Source organism: Camelus bactrianus, chromosome 16, assembly GCF_048773025.1.
Source record: "Camelus bactrianus isolate YW-2024 breed Bactrian camel chromosome 16, ASM4877302v1, whole genome shotgun sequence".
NCBI lineage: Eukaryota > Metazoa > Chordata > Mammalia > Artiodactyla > Camelidae > Camelus > Camelus bactrianus.
The window spans coordinates 43,449,482-43,466,405 of NC_133554.1; the positions used below are offsets into that span (position 1 = coordinate 43,449,482).

The 16,924-nt window shown below is 48.4% G+C and overlaps 2 protein-coding genes across 11 annotated transcripts in view; one reads left to right on the forward strand and one right to left on the reverse strand.

The window, feature by feature from the left end:
- Positions 1–42: 42 nt before the first annotated feature.
- CD300LG (CD300 molecule like family member g) lies at positions 43–9,361 on the reverse strand. 10 transcript variants are annotated; one of them, XM_010959561.3, is made up of 9 exons: positions 9,208–9,361; positions 7,854–8,180; positions 7,054–7,138; positions 6,150–6,262; positions 4,645–4,697; positions 3,425–3,578; positions 2,847–2,936; positions 1,994–2,113; positions 43–1,534 (listed from the first exon to the last, which is right to left on the reverse strand). In XM_010959561.3, exons 1-9 carry the CDS (start codon positions 9,251–9,253, stop codon positions 1,401–1,403), a joined length of 1,122 nt encoding a protein of 373 aa, XP_010957863.1. In that variant the 5' UTR covers positions 9,254–9,361; the 3' UTR covers positions 43–1,400. The 10 variants fall into 10 exon arrangements, with proteins under 10 accessions (XP_010957863.1, XP_074199433.1, XP_010957861.2 ...); XM_074343332.1 differs by having other exon boundaries at positions 7,054–7,210; XM_010959559.3 differs by having other exon boundaries at positions 7,054–7,354.
- A 772-nt stretch (positions 9,362–10,133) lies between these two features.
- The window catches only part of MPP3 (MAGUK p55 scaffold protein 3), a 35,182-nt gene continuing 28,391 nt past the window's right edge, over positions 10,134–16,924 (forward strand). The window contains exon 1 of the mRNA XM_045520037.2: positions 10,134–10,171. The gene's annotated coding sequence lies outside the window, so the exon portion shown is untranslated. The remainder of the gene's footprint in view (positions 10,172–16,924) is intronic.

Below are 16,924 nucleotides of genomic sequence, written 5' to 3' on the forward strand. Positions count from 1 at the left end.
GAGAGAGAACTGAAATAAATTAAAACACAAAGATACGAAATATTACACAGTGGATAAACATTTAATTTATGAAAGGTATGTAAAAACAAATGTTTATGATATAATAATAAAGTGGGAAAAGCAAGATATAAAGTTGTATGTATAGAATAATTTGTAAAAGAACATCAGAAGTGATGTGGAGAAAAAATACAATAAAAGATGATTAACAATTGTCTCTGGGCAGTTGTGAGACTATAGGTGATTTGTTTTCTTTTTTTCTACCCTCTCACCTTTTTAAGTTTTGTATACTGAGCAGCCTCTAGTTCATTTTTCAAAGAAAATAGAGAAAACAAACAAACAGTAGTTCTGTTACTCTACCTTCCTTTCCATACCCCCAGTGAGCCAAACTCAGTTTCCCCTTAAGGTCCTGCCTTGTCTTCTCCCTCCCCCCTTTTAGAGACTCATCTCTACCTCCACCCTGTGATTTCCTGACCCTCCCCAGCTGCCAGAACCCACAGGCAATCAACCCTTTCTTGACAAGGTAGGAGCTGAGTTTTTCTCCATCCTCCTTCCAAAGCCTAGAATGCATGGCTGAGGAAGAAGATCAGAAAGTGGAACCGCTCCCCACTAGTCCTGGGCTCCCCTTCCAATATGCACTTGACCTGGGCCGGGACCCAGGCAGGCCCAGGAAAGCCCCTCGCTGGGTCACGGTGTCCTGAGCAGAGCAGCTCCTAGAGGGGGCGAGGGGAGACTCCACCCATCCAATGTAGACTCTCTAAGCTGGAGGGACCCGAGACTTCAACATGCCCATTAGTGCACAAATTCAAGTGTTAGAATCACCAGGGCACTTGTGAGAAATGCCGAGTCCCAAGCCCAGGCTCAGAGATGGTTTTGGTAGGTATTGATGGGGCCCAGGAGTCATCTTTTTACCAGCTTCCCAAGGGACTGGGATGCAGGTGGTTCATAGCCTGGCTTTGAGAAATCAGAGTCCGGTCTAACCCAGCAGGCTCCCTCCTCCTCACTGGCTTATGCAGGAGAACTTGGCCCTGAGTCAGAGGACAGAAGGGAGGAGAAGGTGGGGTCTGGAGGGGGAGGAGGGAGGGGCCTGTTGCTGTGCTTCCAGGCCCCGGGGGAGTCCCAGTAGCAGATATAAATTCAGACCAGATCCCCTGAGCCTGGCCTGGCCCCGGGGAGGGTTCAGCGGCAGCTCACCCTGCCCAGGGATGTGACCATCTGGGGGAGGTTCCAGTCTCCAGCTGGAACTGTGAGGCCAGGCTCCAGGGCTGACAAAGTCTTCCAGGCCAGGCGAGGGTGTGCAGGAGAGGCTGGGAAGGAAGGGGGAGAGCCCTGGACTCTGTCAGTTGAACTCTGAAGCCGTAGCAGAACATTTATCAGAGTTAGTGCAAATTCAGCCTTCAGATTCACGGAGGGTGTTCTGCAGCTACACTGAGATGATCTTTGAGAAGTCCAGCTCTTCCCCAGACTTGGGGAGGGGAGGTCCCGGGCTCATGGCTCCCTCGGGGTCCTGCAAAGAGGCTCCATCTTTCTCTGAAGTCTGTAAAGACAACAGTGGGGAGTGAAAAGCAGTGCCCTGCTCGGGGGTCTCCAGGTAGCTGTTGGGTCCACCCCAGCCTTTTCTACAAGCCTCTGTCCATCTGAGGTGCACTAACCACTTCTCCCCAGAACCCCAGGCTTTGATTCATCCCAGCCCATCCCCCTATCCCCTGGGAGAGCATCCTCAGGGCTTCAGGCCCTGTTCTGGCTTCAGATGTGGGAATCCTGCCAGCTCAGAGCTCTTTAAGCTGTGATTTCTAGCAAACTCTTCAAGAATTTTCTTCTTGAAAAAGAGGATATGAGGTCAGGAGTCCTGGCTTCTTGGGTGAAAGGGCCTAGGCTCTGGTTATGATGGCGTAGGTGGGTGAATACTGAGGACAGGGCCCTCCCCCGCTTCCCTGAATTGTCAGAGTGGAGCCAGGCTAAGTGGCTCCAGACCCCCGGCGTCCTCTGTCCACACCTGGCTCAGGCACCGGATCTCCGTGTTGGGGCTGGCAGAGGGCTCGGGGCTGGCAGGGGGCCCAGTAAGCCCTGCGCAGTTGATCACAGAGGACTTCGAGGCCCAGATGCTCCCCAGCGGCTGAAACACAGACGCCGTCAGAACAGCCTGTTCTTGGCAGCAGGGGCAGTCTGTAAGCTTGAGCAGGAGGAGGGACATGCAGGGGGGTGGGCTGAGGAGTCAGAGTCCTTACGTCCAATTTACTATGTCTCAGTGTGACCTTGGGCAAGCCCCCTAACTTCTCTGAGGCTCAGTTTCCTTAGCTGTAACAGGGGGATAGGAATTTTTCCCTTAGGGTTATGAGAAATATTTGTGATAGTATTTTATCACTCAGTAACTGGGAACTCCTGGAATGATCAATTTGTTTTCATTATTGTTATTTCTATCCTTCGAGCAAGGAGAACGTGCCTGTTGCAGATTGTTGGTAATATGCCCTGAGAGAGCAAAACTGGACACCTCAAAAATTCACCGGGTAACAAACAGCACTGGAAAAACTCTTTAGGGATTATCTGTCTAAGCGACCCCTCCTTAATCAAATGAGAGGCCCAGGGAAGAGAAGGGGGAATCCAGTGTGGCTGAGGAAGCCCATCTCCTGACTTGGGCTCAGCTGCTCGCCTGGGTCGTCAGCTACGTCTCCTAAGGGCACAGCTGCCCTGAGGTGGACGAGCCGGGAGATCCCATGGCCTGATGGACACTGAAGCCGAGGAAAGGCGCGCCCATTTTCTGGATAGCTAGGGGTGTCTCATCTCGCTTGTTCCTAACAACAGTCCTGCGAAACGGGGAAACCGAGGCCCAGAGATGTGATGTAACTTGCCAGAAGTCACACAGCTGGCTCTTCTTACTGGAACAAGGTAAGAGTCAGAACAGAATTCCTCGGGTGCAATCTGGCTGGGGGGATGAGAGCCTGAAGGAATCGGGGACAGGGGAAGGAGATTTCACAAATGCTGTCACTCACAGCCCTTGTCCGTCTCAGCCCTGCCTATGGGGAGGACACGGTAGCACTGGGGCCAGACCAGAGAATGCCTGACGTCAGGTCCTCTTCCCACGAATCCCATATTTACAGCTTTGTGATTCCGTCGAAACCCCATCACTGCTGACCACTGACCACCAGCAGCTGCCGAAGTGTCACTTACTTTATCTAGGGTGACCAATTTGAGGAAAGAATCTCAGGGGCAGAGATCAAACCACACATGGAGGCTGCAGCCAGGACCACTACCCTGTGTCCAGGGCGAGTCTCTCAATGGCCCCTCGGCCCACACGGTGGACACTTGGCTGTTCAGCGAGCACGGAGGCAGTTTCTGGGTTGTGGCATGTACAGGGTACATGTGACAGCCTCTACTTCTGGGCATTAAGATGATAGTTGCACAGCTGCCTGGAGGGGCTCCCTCTTACCCCAGCCCCCCTTCTGTGAGCCCCAGGATGCAGAGCCAGGAGGAGGGCTCTGGCGGTGGCTGTGGCAGTCCCTCTGTCCATCTCTCAGACCCTTCCTTACTTCGTCCATCACCTTTGGTCTCATTGAGCTTCCTGAGACAACAGCAGCTGCTTCCTAAGTGAAGGAAAGCCCAGCGTCCCATTCCTGCCCCAGCCCCTCCCTGGCCTGAGGCTTTTGTCCCTGCTGGCGCCAGGAAAGAATGCAATAGGGCCCCCCTTTCCTGCTCCAATGTTTTAAAGAATCAGCTTGGAGGCATCTCAGTAAACAGCTGAGGAAGGAGAGGCCGGGTGAGGCCGTTGGGAGAGGCAAGCGGGGCTTCTGTTTCCTGAGCCGTGACCCTCCCCCTGAGCGTGCTGGCGTGGGAAGGGAGGGCTCTCTTTGCAGGGGTCTGGGATGGGCCCGGCAGCAGGGAGCCTCTCTCCAGGAAGATGGGCACAGGGACCCCCATTCTCTCTGCCCTCTTGCCCCCAGTGCTCAGCCTGAGTGTCCAGGTAGCCACACCACCTTGGTCTCAGAGTCAAGGAAAGCGCAGAGAAAACAGCAGGGTGTTCTGGAAAGAGGAGAGATGGGAGTTGAGAGCTATGGATCCCACTCTCTGTTGGGGCCACTGCCTGCTGTGACCTTGGGCAAGACTTTTTCCCTCTTGGGGTCTCAGTTCTCTCTTCTGCAAAAGCAGACCAGGATCTCTGGTTGTCACACTCTGGTGTGCTGTCAGCATCCCCAGGGCAGTGTTTAAAATTCAGGTTCCCAACTCCTACCGCTAGAGGCTTTGGTTAGGACTGACATCAAAGAAAGCATATTTCTAATAGGCCCCCACACCCACCCCCAGGTGTTCTGAAAAGGGGTTTGCACCAAACTTAGGGAAAGGCTGGACTAGATGATCTCAAAGGCACCCTGTGGATCCAGCTCAGATGCTGTCTGATTCTAAAAGGGAGGATTAAAAGAGGGCCCGGGGTCTGGAGCACAGCCCTGCTGGTACCCTCGGTGGGAAGTCAGGGTGAGGAGGGCACTCCGTTGGCTCGCAGCCTGAAGGATAGGGCTCACACAGATTCACAGGATGTGGGCGGCAAGCCTGGCCTTGATGTCAGCTATGGAAGACCAATTTGGGAGATGAAGAGGCAGGGCCCGGGAGTCCTGACTTCCAGCCTCTCGGGGGTCTGAGCTCGGGCCTGCCACCTACCTGGTGGGAGAGGTGGATCTTCTCCTTCTTCTGTGTCTCCGTATCCCGTTGAGCTGAAAGAGACAAGAAGGAGCAATGACTGGACTTTTGAGATTAGTGCATGGAAATCCCAGTGTGGACCAGAAACTGGCTGAGGAAGTAATTCTCTTTGCTAAGGTCATTGTTTCTGAAACCTCAGTGCGCATACAGGACCTTGGGAAATTTTATTAAATGCTGATTCTAATTCAGTAGGTTGAACTTAAGGCCTGAGACGCTACATGTCTAACAGGCTACCAGGGGATGTCACCGCTGCCAGCTGGGGTCCATCATTTGAAAGACAATGTGCTAAGAGGCTCTGCGGTCGTGACCAGAATGTTTTCACCCCGTGTGCTCCTCCAGACTCCCCTGAGGGGCCTAGGGTCATGGACAAGGCTGACATTTCTTCCTGGGGTCACACAGTGGGGAGTCAGGAGGCAGACCTGGGACCCCCCCCATGGCCACCTGCACTGGGACAACATTGCCAGTTTGCCAGGATGTCTTCCTGGCTATACAAACACAGGGCCAGCTGCTTAACCACTCTGTGCCTCAGTCTCTTGCCCTATAAAGTGGGGGGATTTGAAACAAGTAATTCCTAACTCCACAGTATTGAGGAGGCTCAAAGAGATAAAAACAACATAAGCCACACCAGTGTCCGCCACAAGGCAACTCCCATGGTTGTTGTTTCAGTTAATCTGTGCCATCCACCACAGAAGCCAAGAGCTACACGCGGCCATTGAGCCCTGAAAATGTGACTACTCTGAACAACGCTGGGTTTCAGACTCAAGGTGAAAAAATGAATGTTGAATATATGCCAATAGTACCTTTATATTGATTCCATGTTGAAGTGATAATGTCTCGGATATATCGTGGTAAATAAAGCCTATTATTAGAATTAACTTCACTAGTTTCTTTGTACTTTGTTTTCATGTGACTACTAGGGAATTGTCCATCACAAATGTGGCTTGTATTCTGTTTCTGTTGGATGTATATCTGAGGCAGCTGAGGCTCAGGGAAGTTAGGTGACTTGCCCAAGGTCACGCAGCTCAAAAGTGGCAGAGCTGGGATTTGAAGCCAAGCCTTGAAAGGGGCTGAGCACCTCTAGAATCCCAGTGGCAGGTGTTGGCGGGGAGGGGCACAATGTACGTCCTACTCAAGTTCAAGTGCTCAGACCTGCACTCCCCTCTGTAGTCAGTCCTCATACAAGGAGCCAGACCTGCAGAGATGGACATGGAGTCACTGGGATCCACAGGGAGAGAAGTGGCTGATGAGCTCGGTCGGACAGACCAGAGCAAGATGAAAACCCCCCACCGCTCCCCTATTTGAATTGCTTGTGCTTAATGTGGCCCACCCCGTGGGGCGCTCCCGATGCCGGCATCTCAGATGTACACATCAAGGCCCACAGGGTCTCTCTGGGGTGTTGGGAGGACTGGAGGTCTTGGGAGGCCCCTGGCTGAGAGCCTCTCACCCCTTTGGTCTACACTGCTCACCTTCCCTCCTCCGCCGGAGCACGTAGCTGCCGAGGGCAGCCAGGCCTGTGGCCAGCAGCAGGGCCAGCAGCACCAGGACAGGGGCCAGGATGCGGATCATCGGGATGGACACCCTGCGGGTGAGATGGAAAGGAGCCCAGTAGCTGTCACCAGATGTCAGCGACATGCTGTGCATTCTTATTCTGAGTCCCAGCCATGTCCCTTGTCTCTCCCAAGGAGATCAGAGGGCACCAGGGTCCACATCTGGTTAGTCCCAATGAAAGGGACCTCAGCCCCTGTCACCAATCCCAGGAGACACTTTCATTTGGGTCTGAATCTGTGAGCAGTTACCTGGCTCTCCATAATAGAGGTCAGGTATACATAAACCAACAGTCGGGGGGTTTAGCTCAGTGGTAGAGCGCATGCTTAGCATGCAATAGGTCCTGGGTTCAATCCCCAGTACCTCCATTAACGAAAAGAAAAGAAAAAAACCCTAAGAGCCTATCTTTCAGGCTGGGACTCCGGTCTGGTAAGAAAATACCATATTGTTTGGGTCCATATTTTCATGCTTGGTAAAAGCCAGTGGAAAGAGTACAGGTAAAAGCTACTGAATTGGGGTGCCTGTCCCTAAAGCCAGGCAGGGAGCAATGTGGGGACTGGGACCATGGAAGTCCCTTCACTTTGGGTGGGCCTGCAAGTCCAAGGCAACAGGCCTGCTGGCCCCTGGAGCGTAGGTTGTTTACTGCTCAAGGGCCCAAGTGAGTAGGGGGTGGGATGGGGGCTGAATCTGCCCTCTGTGCACAGCTGCGGCCACGACAAGAGGCTGTGTTTGCCTGGAGGAAGGAATATTGGGTTCTTACTTGCTCAGAGGCACCTTATGGTTTAGTGACGACCTGAAAGGTGACCTTGGTCACCTGGGGCTCACCTGGGCTCGGAGCTGCTGCTGCTGGGGACAAAACTGGCTTCCTCTGCTGAGGTGGAGTCCAGCTGGGTAGCTGGGCGGGAGGTCCCTGCAGGAGGATAGTTTGCTGGGTGAGCAGAGGTCCTTGCATACAGAGAGGTTGTTGGGTAAGAAGAGGTCCCTGCATACGGAGAGGTTGTTGGGTGATGAGAGGTCCTTGCATACAGAGAGGTTGTTGGGTGAGAAGAGGTCCCTGCATACGGAGAGGTTGTTGGGTGATGAGAGGTCCTTGCATACAGAGAGGTTGTTGGGTGAGAAGAGGTCCCTGAATACGGAGAGGTTGTTGGGTGATGAGAGGTCTTTGCATACAGAGAGGTCCCTGTGTACGGAGAGGCTGCTGTGTGCTTGTACAGGGAGGTCCCTGGGAACGGAGATGCCTTGGTCCCTGTCTTCCCCTGCTTGGCTGTGGTGACTGTCAGGTGGAGACCAGAAGAAGCTACAAGTCCAAAAGCAATGCCTCAGCACCTTCCCTGATCCTTGATTCACAGCATCCCCAGACCTCTGATCCTTGACCCCTGAACCCTAGTCTCCCCAGGACCAATATCTCAGAACATCTCCAGCTACAGGACACCCCAGGAAGCAAGCAGAGGTCTCGATGAAGCCCTTTTCAGCAAGCAGGCTATATCTTAGGAACACCCCACACCTGTGCATAGCTCTCCCCTCCCGTCTGTGCTGCGGCCTACCCTCCGGTGGGAATGTGCAGTCCCTCTGCCCCCACCTCCATGACCCTGTCCCCCTCCCAGGGAAGGAGAGACGTTTGTTACCTGGAAAGACGGACAGAGAGACCAAGAAAGACTTATCAAAGCCCACTCTTTGGACCCCACACCAGTACTTCCCCGTGTCCTTCAGGGTGAGGTTCCTCAGGGTCACCTTGAACTTGAGTTCCTGGGGGCTGTCGTGGACGGACACCCTGCCATCTTGGCCATATTCTCCCGAGAAGATAGTCCCAGAGCAGCGGGAGATCAGTAACCCAGCCTCCTTGCACCAGTATTTCTTGTTCATCTTCAGCTCTTCCCCGTAGGTGCACTGCAGGGACACAGTGTCACCTTCGAACCCTCTGATCTCCTTCGGGCCCACCAGGGCTGTGCAACCTGAAACCACAGCAAGGGTAAAGGTTGGAATTGCCTGATTCAAGTACCAGGGCCAAGACCAGAAGGCTTTCCTCAGTCACCCTCTTCTTGGGGCAGCCCTGGGAAGAGCTGGTACTCCACTCTGCCAGGGAGGGATCTTGGGACAGGGCTGCTGCTGTTTCCCTAAACCTGGCATATTGCAGGCTGGTGATGGGGAAGCTCAAGATTCAGACAACCCAGAGTGTGATCTCAGCAATACCACTTAGTAGCTGTGTGACCCTGGAGAAATTGCTTGACCTCTCTGGGCCTCTTGAGTTTTCTCACCTATAGATGATGATAATGTCCTGTTTCATCAAATTAAGTTTCTATCATATGTAAGATCCACCATAATTTTATATGACATTAAGAAAAAACAGTCAATTGAACAACTGACATCAGTTATAAGATGCATCCTAATTTTTTTATGTTAAAAGGTTAAAAAAAAAGAAAAAAAAAAAAAGAAAAGCAGGCTTGTGAATTGATGTCTTCCCCTGCTTGGCTGTGGTGACTGTCAGGTGGAGACCAGGAGAAGCTACAAGTCCAAAAGCAATGCCTCAGCACCTTCCCTGATCCTTGATTCACAGCATCCCCAGACCTCTGATCCTTGACCAGAGGATTCTTTATCTCTCAGGGTTGTTGTGAGTGGTATAACAGATGTTCAGGAAATAATTGCTGAGTGCTAACAGGGGTGTCTTGTCTGTCCCCAGGCTTGGCACAATCAGGAAATGAAGAAGACTCACAACCGCTCAGCCCTGAAGGGGCTGGAACCTAAAGGTCTGGGGAAAACCTGGCTCTGGGTTTCAGAAACAGCAAGTGTCCGCCCCCTCTGAGGGCTTTGGACTAGCGGGGTGGGGTGAAGCCTGGAAGCTGGGCAAAGTCAGAGCCACAAGGCCTGGTCTGGAAAGGAAATGTAGGTTCCTTTCTCTGCAGACCCAAAGGGAGAGCCTGAGAATGAGCTCCACACCCCTCTACTCCCCCACCCCCGCCCCTGCCCCAGCCTCCATCTCACCTGGGAGCACGAGGCCGCCCCAGAACAGCAGGACCAGTGGCTGCATGGTGAGTGCTGGCCACGCGGCAGCGCACGCGGGGAACTGGGCGCTCCTCTCCGGACCACACGGGACTTTAACTGCCTGCAGAAGCGGGATTAAAACAGGAAGGGAGAGGAGGGGCCGTGCGGGTCACCCCTCTGCGCGCGCAGGCCAGGGAGGCGCCTTTGAGGTTCCCTCGACTTGCCATCGGTGCGTGCTAGCCCAGCGCCTTGAAAACCCACTGAAAGCTTCTTCCAAATCCGTACCCTTGCAGGGGGTCTTCACCATAAACCACGACCACAGCCCCTCCAGAGGGTCTGTGTATAGAATTCAGGGAGTCCATGAATCTGGGTGGGAAAATACTACATCTTAACTGTAATTAACCTTTAAGTAACGTTTATCTTTTCCTTATGAGTGTAGTGTTTGCAGCACCGTGACTTTGTCACCAATAAAAACCACAGACACTAGAATATCCAGTTGTCACTGGTAGCTTGAAATACCGTGTACGCACCTCACTACTTGGATGATCATTAGTTATTAGACCTGCCACTAGCGTTGTTATCTAAAGCAATAATAAGCACATTTATTACAGTATTACACAAATATTTTGATAACCACTTCAATACTGTTGGTTTTCTTTTAAGCATGTGTATTTTATTTTATATGCTCAAAAGGCCATTATTCTGAGACGGAGTCCATAAGCTTCACCAGACTGCCAAGTGGTCAGTGGTACAGAGGTTAGGGGACCCAGAGACAGCGCTCACTGCCCCTCCTTCCCATCGCCTCCCGGAGAGCGCAGTACCGGCCTCGGCCACAGGGCGGCGGTACAGGCAGGGGTGAGGGAAGCCGTCCTCCGGGGCTGATCCGGGTACCCGGAGCCTCTGGCAGGCCCCGCCGAGAGGCTGGACTCCGCAGCTGTGCTGAGTTGTCGTGGCAATTTAAAAAGTGAGTTAGCGGTTTTCTACCTCAGAACTGAATCCTTCTTGAAGGGAACAAAACAAACACGCACACTAGAGGTAGCCGTGACATACTGTTTTTTCCAAAACAGCTCTGTCTGTCGTTTTTTCTGATTGTAAAGTTATACAGGTTGTAAGCAAACTTACACAAGGCAGAAATGTTAAAAAAAAAAAAGGGGGGGGGTTATGGAAGGTGGGGAACTTTTCCTGTTCTTCTCCTTCTCTCTTAGAAATATTTTGGCATATATACTTCCCTAGGTACAGTTGGAATTTTTACCCACTTGCTGGGCTGATATTTGAGGCGTTAACTCAGTGGTTCTAGGAGGGGAGATTGTGCGTGTGTGGTGGGGCGTGGGTGGGTGTGATTCTGGTGATGTGGGAGATATGTCTCAACTTCACAACTTTGGGGGTTGCTGCTGGCATTTAAGGGGACAGGGGTTCACGTGGGTGAAAACTCTGATCTCAGCCCAGGACCCGACTTCCGTTAACGTACACAGACTACAAAAGGTAATCGGTTTTTGTAGTTTTAAAAACACAGATTAAAATAATATTTATTCTAGTGCTTAATAGTATTATCTCTGTTCTTTGTTCTGTCCTTATACAGAATAATTTCTGACCTTCTTACTTTTCTTAAATCCGAACTTATTTATTATAAGCAGGGCAAGCATCTGGCACTTTAGCATGTTTTCTGATGGGAGAGCTGGGGTGGGGTGGGGAGTGCAGAAGGACCAGTGGGCTTGTGGCAACCTCACCACATCCTCTTGACATCCATGTGCCCCTGGTTTGGCCATGTCTGGTGGTACCATGGCTAGAATGAGGAGCTAGGGAGCCAGTGGGTGGGGTGAGGAAACACTGGACCACAGGAAGTCGGAGAGCCCAGTGGATGCTAGCATGGGCAGACAAAGAGGAAGGCTGCCTCCTACTGCTGTAAGCCCAGATGGTGAATAAAGACCTCCAGGAGTTAGAGCTCCCTTAGGGAGGAGGAAGGAGCAGGGAGAACCCTTCAGGCACTGAGTTTACTCTGAGTCAGCTGAGAAAACCCAGTTTGAAAGCCACGTCCCAGCCATGGGGCAGGGTATAGAAAGGCCTACTGGTAGGACAGAAAAAATCTGGCCCCCAAAGGGCCTAGCTTGACAGGTACCACTTTGTCACCCCAGTTCATTCTCTTCTGGTTTGGACTTGCTTGGACTAAGTCACTTCTGCTGATCTAAGATGGTCATTTGTTCCACTTAGATCAGGGTTTCTTAGTATCAGCACTATTGCCATTTGGAGCCAGATAATTCTTGCTTGTGGGGGCTGTCCTGTGTATTATAGGATGTTCAGCAGCATCTCTGGCCACTGCTTCCTAGATGCTGTCATTCTTCTCTCTGCCCTCCAAGTAGTGGCAATCAAACATCTCTCTAGGAGATTTTTGTCCTGGGAGGCGAAATTACTCTAGGTTGAGAACCACTGCCTTGGATGATGCATGAGTCTTTGGGGGAAAAAAGTGTAAGTTGTGTTCACACAGGTGCAGTAACCAGATTTTGGATACGGGAAAGTGGGCTTCCTAATCCTGACCCTCAGAGTTAGGCAGACTTTATGCATCGCAGGTAGCGCAGGACACACTCTCCGCAGGCGAGCCAGCTCCCAAGAGAAAGGGAAGAATAGACAGCTGGGAGACATACCTTGTTTCTCCTTCCACTTCATCAATCAAATAAGCCAAGGCGTGGAGAGAGACCAAGGGTGTTACATCCAACAAAGATGAGTGAGCCACAAGCTGGAAAGAACCTGGATCCCTGAGTCATGCCTTGGAAAAGAGTTGCCTCGAGAGCTGCCAAGCTAGCAGCAGACTTGGTGTCAGCAAGAGATAGACTTTTTATGGGTTTGGGCACTGAGATTTTGCAGTTTGTTTGTTTCCGAGGCATAATCTAAGCTACCACAGAGTGTTTTGTTTTCTCATATACATTCCATCCTCTCCTCCACCTACTGCTCCCCCATCCTCAGCCAGTGGCAAACTCAATTGTTCAGCTTCTTCCACAGAAACAAACTTGAAAACTGCACTCAAGTTTTTTGTGTTGACTCTTTTAAGGATTTTTTTACTTCTAGGAATGCCAGTGAAATGATGGGGGAGGGCAGCAATGCAAGACGGAGTAATTAGGACCATCCTCCCTCGGAAGCTGGCTGAAATAGACATATATTTTAAACTATTCTCAAATACATTGACAGCTAAATGCAATGTGGTGTCTTGGATTGGATCCCAGAACAGAGAAAGGAGATTAGAAAAAACTAGTGAAATACTAATAAAAGTCTGGAGTTTAGTTCATAGTAATATACTAGTGTTAATTCCTTAGATGTGACCAATGTACGTGGTTATGTAAGATGTTAACATGAAGGCAGACAGACAGAGTGAAGGATGTCCAGGGACTTTCTGTACTAACTTTGCAACTTTTCTGTAAATCTAAAATTATTCCCCAACATAAAGTTTATTTTTTAAAAAAAGCAGGGGAGGGCTAACAAGAACATGAGGGATTACCAGGCTGAAGTCTGCAAGCAGAAACCCAGAAAGCTGAGCTGAGTAGGCGAGGTGACTGTCGCTGGAAGCCTTTACTGATTCAGAAGAAGCAACTAAGGAGCTAGGCGTGCAGGGCCCCCCAGGGGTGAGAAATCTGGTATATATGTATTTTTTTTAGTCAGCTTAGGCTAGGACCCCTTAGGGCTGCACTTTGGGAGAGGGTGAACCACAGCTAAACCAAGCCACCATGGACCTCACGCAGCTTCCTGTCATTTGGGTGTCTCAGGCAACTTCAAACTTTGAACTTGAATTTGAATTTAAAATGGTCCTGATTTGGTCACACCCTCCTAACCCTTACCTCCAGGTACCATAAAGATACCAATGAAAAATACTTTCTGGAGGAAAACAGCATCAACCCAAGTCTTGAATTATTTTAAAAAATCAAAATTTTTCCAAATAAAATCCAAAATACAATCAAAGATAACCAGACGTCTGAGGAGACCAGACGCCACCAGCAATACTGTGTAGACACAGGCGACAACAGAAACAGACCCCTGGAGACTCCAGATATTGAAAATAGCAGGAACAGCCTTAATACAACTATTCTCACCATGTGCAAGGAAGTCAAATTCAAGCTGGAAATTTCTGGTGAGGAACTGGAAAGTATAAAAAAACAACAACAACAGTAGATTTGAAAAAGAATGGTATAAAATTCTAGAACTGAAAAAATATGATAATGAATATTAAGAATGCAGCAGATGAGTTCAGGTCAGACACAGTTGAAAGGATAATAGTGAACTGAAAGATGTATCAGAACAAACCATCTGGGATGAAGCACAGAGAAACAAAGGATGGGAAATAGAGACGCGAGGGAAAAAGAAATGGGGCATGAAGCGAGAATGTCCATCATATGCGTTATTGGAGACACAGAATGAAAGAAGACAGAGGATGCAGCAATGTTCGAAATATGAAGAAACACGTTGTGTGTTCTTTAATACATTTGTGTGTGTGTGTGTGTGTATTTATATTATGTGGGATGCTGAATCCTGTAGCCTAGGGCAGGGACCCCTGTGCCCTGGGTTCAGGGGAGGTACAGTACGGACACTGGATGGATGACAAAGGTGGCACAGTAAAGAAGTGGGGGGAGGGTGGTCTTTTCAATAACAATTAGGTGCCCACGTAGAAAAAAAATGAGACCCGATCCCTGCCTCTCAGCCACCCAAAGTCAATTCTAGGGTGGCTTACAAAACTAAATGTAAAAAGGCAAAATGATAAAGCTTATCAAAGATCATAGAGCATAACTTCATGGCCTCAGGGTAGGGGAAGAGTTCTCAAACCAGACACAGAAAGCACAGCCCACAGAGAAAAAGACTGATAAATCAGACTGCATTAAAATGAAAAAGTGTCCATTGAAAGATGACATGAAAGGGGAGAAGAGAAGGTATAGCTCAGTGGTAGAGTGTGTGCTTAGCATGCACGAGGTCCTGGGTTCAATCCCCAGTACCTCCATTAAAAAAAATTAAAATAAAGAAATGAACCTAATTACCTCCTCCCTAATCCCCCCCCCAAAAAGGTTTAGAGGCAAATTTAAAAAAAAGACATCCACAGAGTGGGAGAAAATATCAAGAGTGTGCATTACAGACAACAGATTACAGACAACATGGATAAATCATAAAAAAGATAATGTTGAGTGAAAGAAGCCAGGCATGTAAAAGACTGATTCCATTTAGATGAAAGCTGAAAACAGACCAAACGAAATGGCATTGTATTGTGATACATATATTTCGATGGTAAAACCAGAAAGCAGAAGTGATTCTGGTAAATGTCAGGGTAGTGGTTGTCTTTGTGGGAAGATGCTGTGATCTCAAGGGACATACGAGGCTTTCTGTGGCTAGAAGTTTATTTCTTCATTGGGCTGCTGGCTACACAGGTGTTCCCCGTTTTATTAATCTGTGAAGTTGTCATGTTTATGCTCACTTATTATGTTCACTTTCCTGTGAGCACATTCTGTGTCACAAATCAAAACTTTTTTTTGAGATGTAGTAACAAAAATAACAAATAAGAAAAGCTATCAGAAATCTGAAAAAAAGAAAAACAAAAAACCAAACCAGAGTTACAGGATGTTCCCTTGTTCTCACTGAGATGTAATAAACAGTCTGAGCCCATCCTTTCTTCAGACCCTCTGACTCACTCTCTTGATGGAAGTGAGTCCATTTCTCCTCTTGGAATTATTCCCTGTTCCCTTCGGTGCAGGGACCTATAGCCTGAAGCAGATTCTTTCTGTCACCTCTGCAAGGATCAAGGATCATGATGCTGTGTCTTTTTCAGAGCATGCTTTCTATACTCTTCTGTCCCTGCGAAGATGGACCCCCAAGTCATTCATTCCTCTGGCATCAAGCTCATCTTCCTCTTCCATTTGTGGCTGCTCTGCTGGAACATCTTGACCAAGTCCTGGGTGGCTGAGGTGACCCTGCCTGGGCTTCTGGCCATCTTGGCCAACTCTGCCCTGAGTCACCTTTGTCCTGGCGTGCAGCCCTCTCCCCAGCACTCCAGCTCTAAACTCGCATTCACCCACACATCTAACACTATGTCAGTTTCAGGGTACAACATAGAGATTTGATATTTCTATACAATCCAAAACAATCAGCATGCTAAGTCTAGTTACATCTGTCACCATAGAAAGTTACTACAATATTATTGCCTGTATTTCCCACTCTGTACGTTTCATCTCTGTGACTCATTTATTTTGTACCTGGAAGTTTGTCCTTCTTAGTCTCCTTCACTTATTTCATTCATTCCGCAACCCTATCCCCACTCTGGTAACCACCTGTTTATTCTTTGTATTGATGAGTCTGTTTCTGTTTTGTTCATTTGTTCTGTTTTTTAGATTCCAAATTCAAGTAAAATCATACGGTATTTGTCTTTGGCTTATTTAACTTAGCATAGTGTCACCTAGGTCCATTCATGTTGTTGCAAATAGCAAGATTTCATTCTTTCTTATGGCTGAGTAGTATTCCATTGTGTGTGTGTGTTTGTGTGTGTGTGTGTGTATATATATACACCACATCTTCTTTATCTAATCATCTATTGATGGATACTTGGATTGCTTCCATATCTTGGTTGTTGTAAATAATGTTGCATCGAACATACGGGGTGCATATATCTTTTTGAATTCATGTTTTTTCTTGTTCAGAAAAATACCCAGTTGCTGGATTGTGTGATAGTTCTATTTTTAGCTTTTGGAGGAAACTCCGTACTGTTTTTCATAGTGGCTGCACCAATTTTCATTCTCATCAACAGTGCAGGAGGGTTCCCTTTCTCTACATCCTTACCAACACTTATTATCTGTTGTCTTTTTCATTTTGCTTTTTGGGGGGGGGGTGATGATAGGGGAGGTAACTAGGTTTATTTGCTTATTTTTAGAGGAGGTACTGGGGATTGAACCCAGAACCTTTTGCGTGCTAAGCATATGCTCTACCACTTGAGCTATACCTTCTCCCTGTTGTCTTTTTGATAGTAGCCTTTCTCCCAGGTGCGAAGTGATATCTTATCGTGGTTTTGATTTGCAGTTCTCTGGTGATAGTGATGCTGAGCAGTTTTTCATGTGCCTATTGGCCATCTGTATCTTTTCGTTGTAAAAATGTCTATTCAGGTCCTCTGCACACTTTTTTTAATTGGATTTTTTTGATGTTGAGTTGTACAAGTTTTTTTGGTATATTTTGGATAGTAACCCCTTATCAGATGTATCGTTTGCGAATGTAGTCTCCCATTCAGTAGGCGGCCTTTTTGTTTTGTTGATCGTTTCCTTTGCTATGTAAAAGCTATTTAGTTTGATGTAGTCCCATTTGTTCATTTTTGCTTTTGTTTCCCTTACCTGAGGAGACATATCCAAAAAATATTGCTCAGATCGATGTCAAATCCTTTGTTTTCTTCTGGGAGTTTTATGGTTTCAGGTCTCATATTTAAGTCTTTAATCCATTTCAAGTTAATTTTTGTATAAGATGAAGAAAGTAGTCCAGTTTGATTCTTTTGCATGTAGCGACACTGTTTTTTTTTTTTAGTATTTTCTCCCCCAACTTATTTATAATGTCATCTTTCTAAAAAGTTAAATTATCATATACATGAGGACTATTTCTGTACTTTCTGTTCTGTTCTCTTTGTCTAGCTGTTGATGGTTTCTTCTGTACTAAACTTTAAAAAAATTATTTTCATACCAGAAACGTTTCATATCTATAGGGCTAGTGCCACTGT

Excerpts from the sequence above, each read along its gene's own strand:
- CD300LG (XM_010959557.3), bottom strand. The coding sequence starts at position 9,253 with ATGCAGCCACTGGTCCTGCTGTTCTGGGGCGGCCTCGTGCTCCCAG. Across the intron at positions 7,526-7,853 it reads CTCTCTGTCCGTCTTTCCAG|CTTCTTCTGGTCTCCACCTG; the intron begins GTAACAAACGTC and ends TTGGACTTGTAG. Across the intron at positions 2,937-3,424 it reads CTCACAGAAGGGGGGCTGGG|GCTCTCATCCCCCCAGCCAG; the intron begins GTAAGAGGGAGC and ends CGATTCCTTCAG.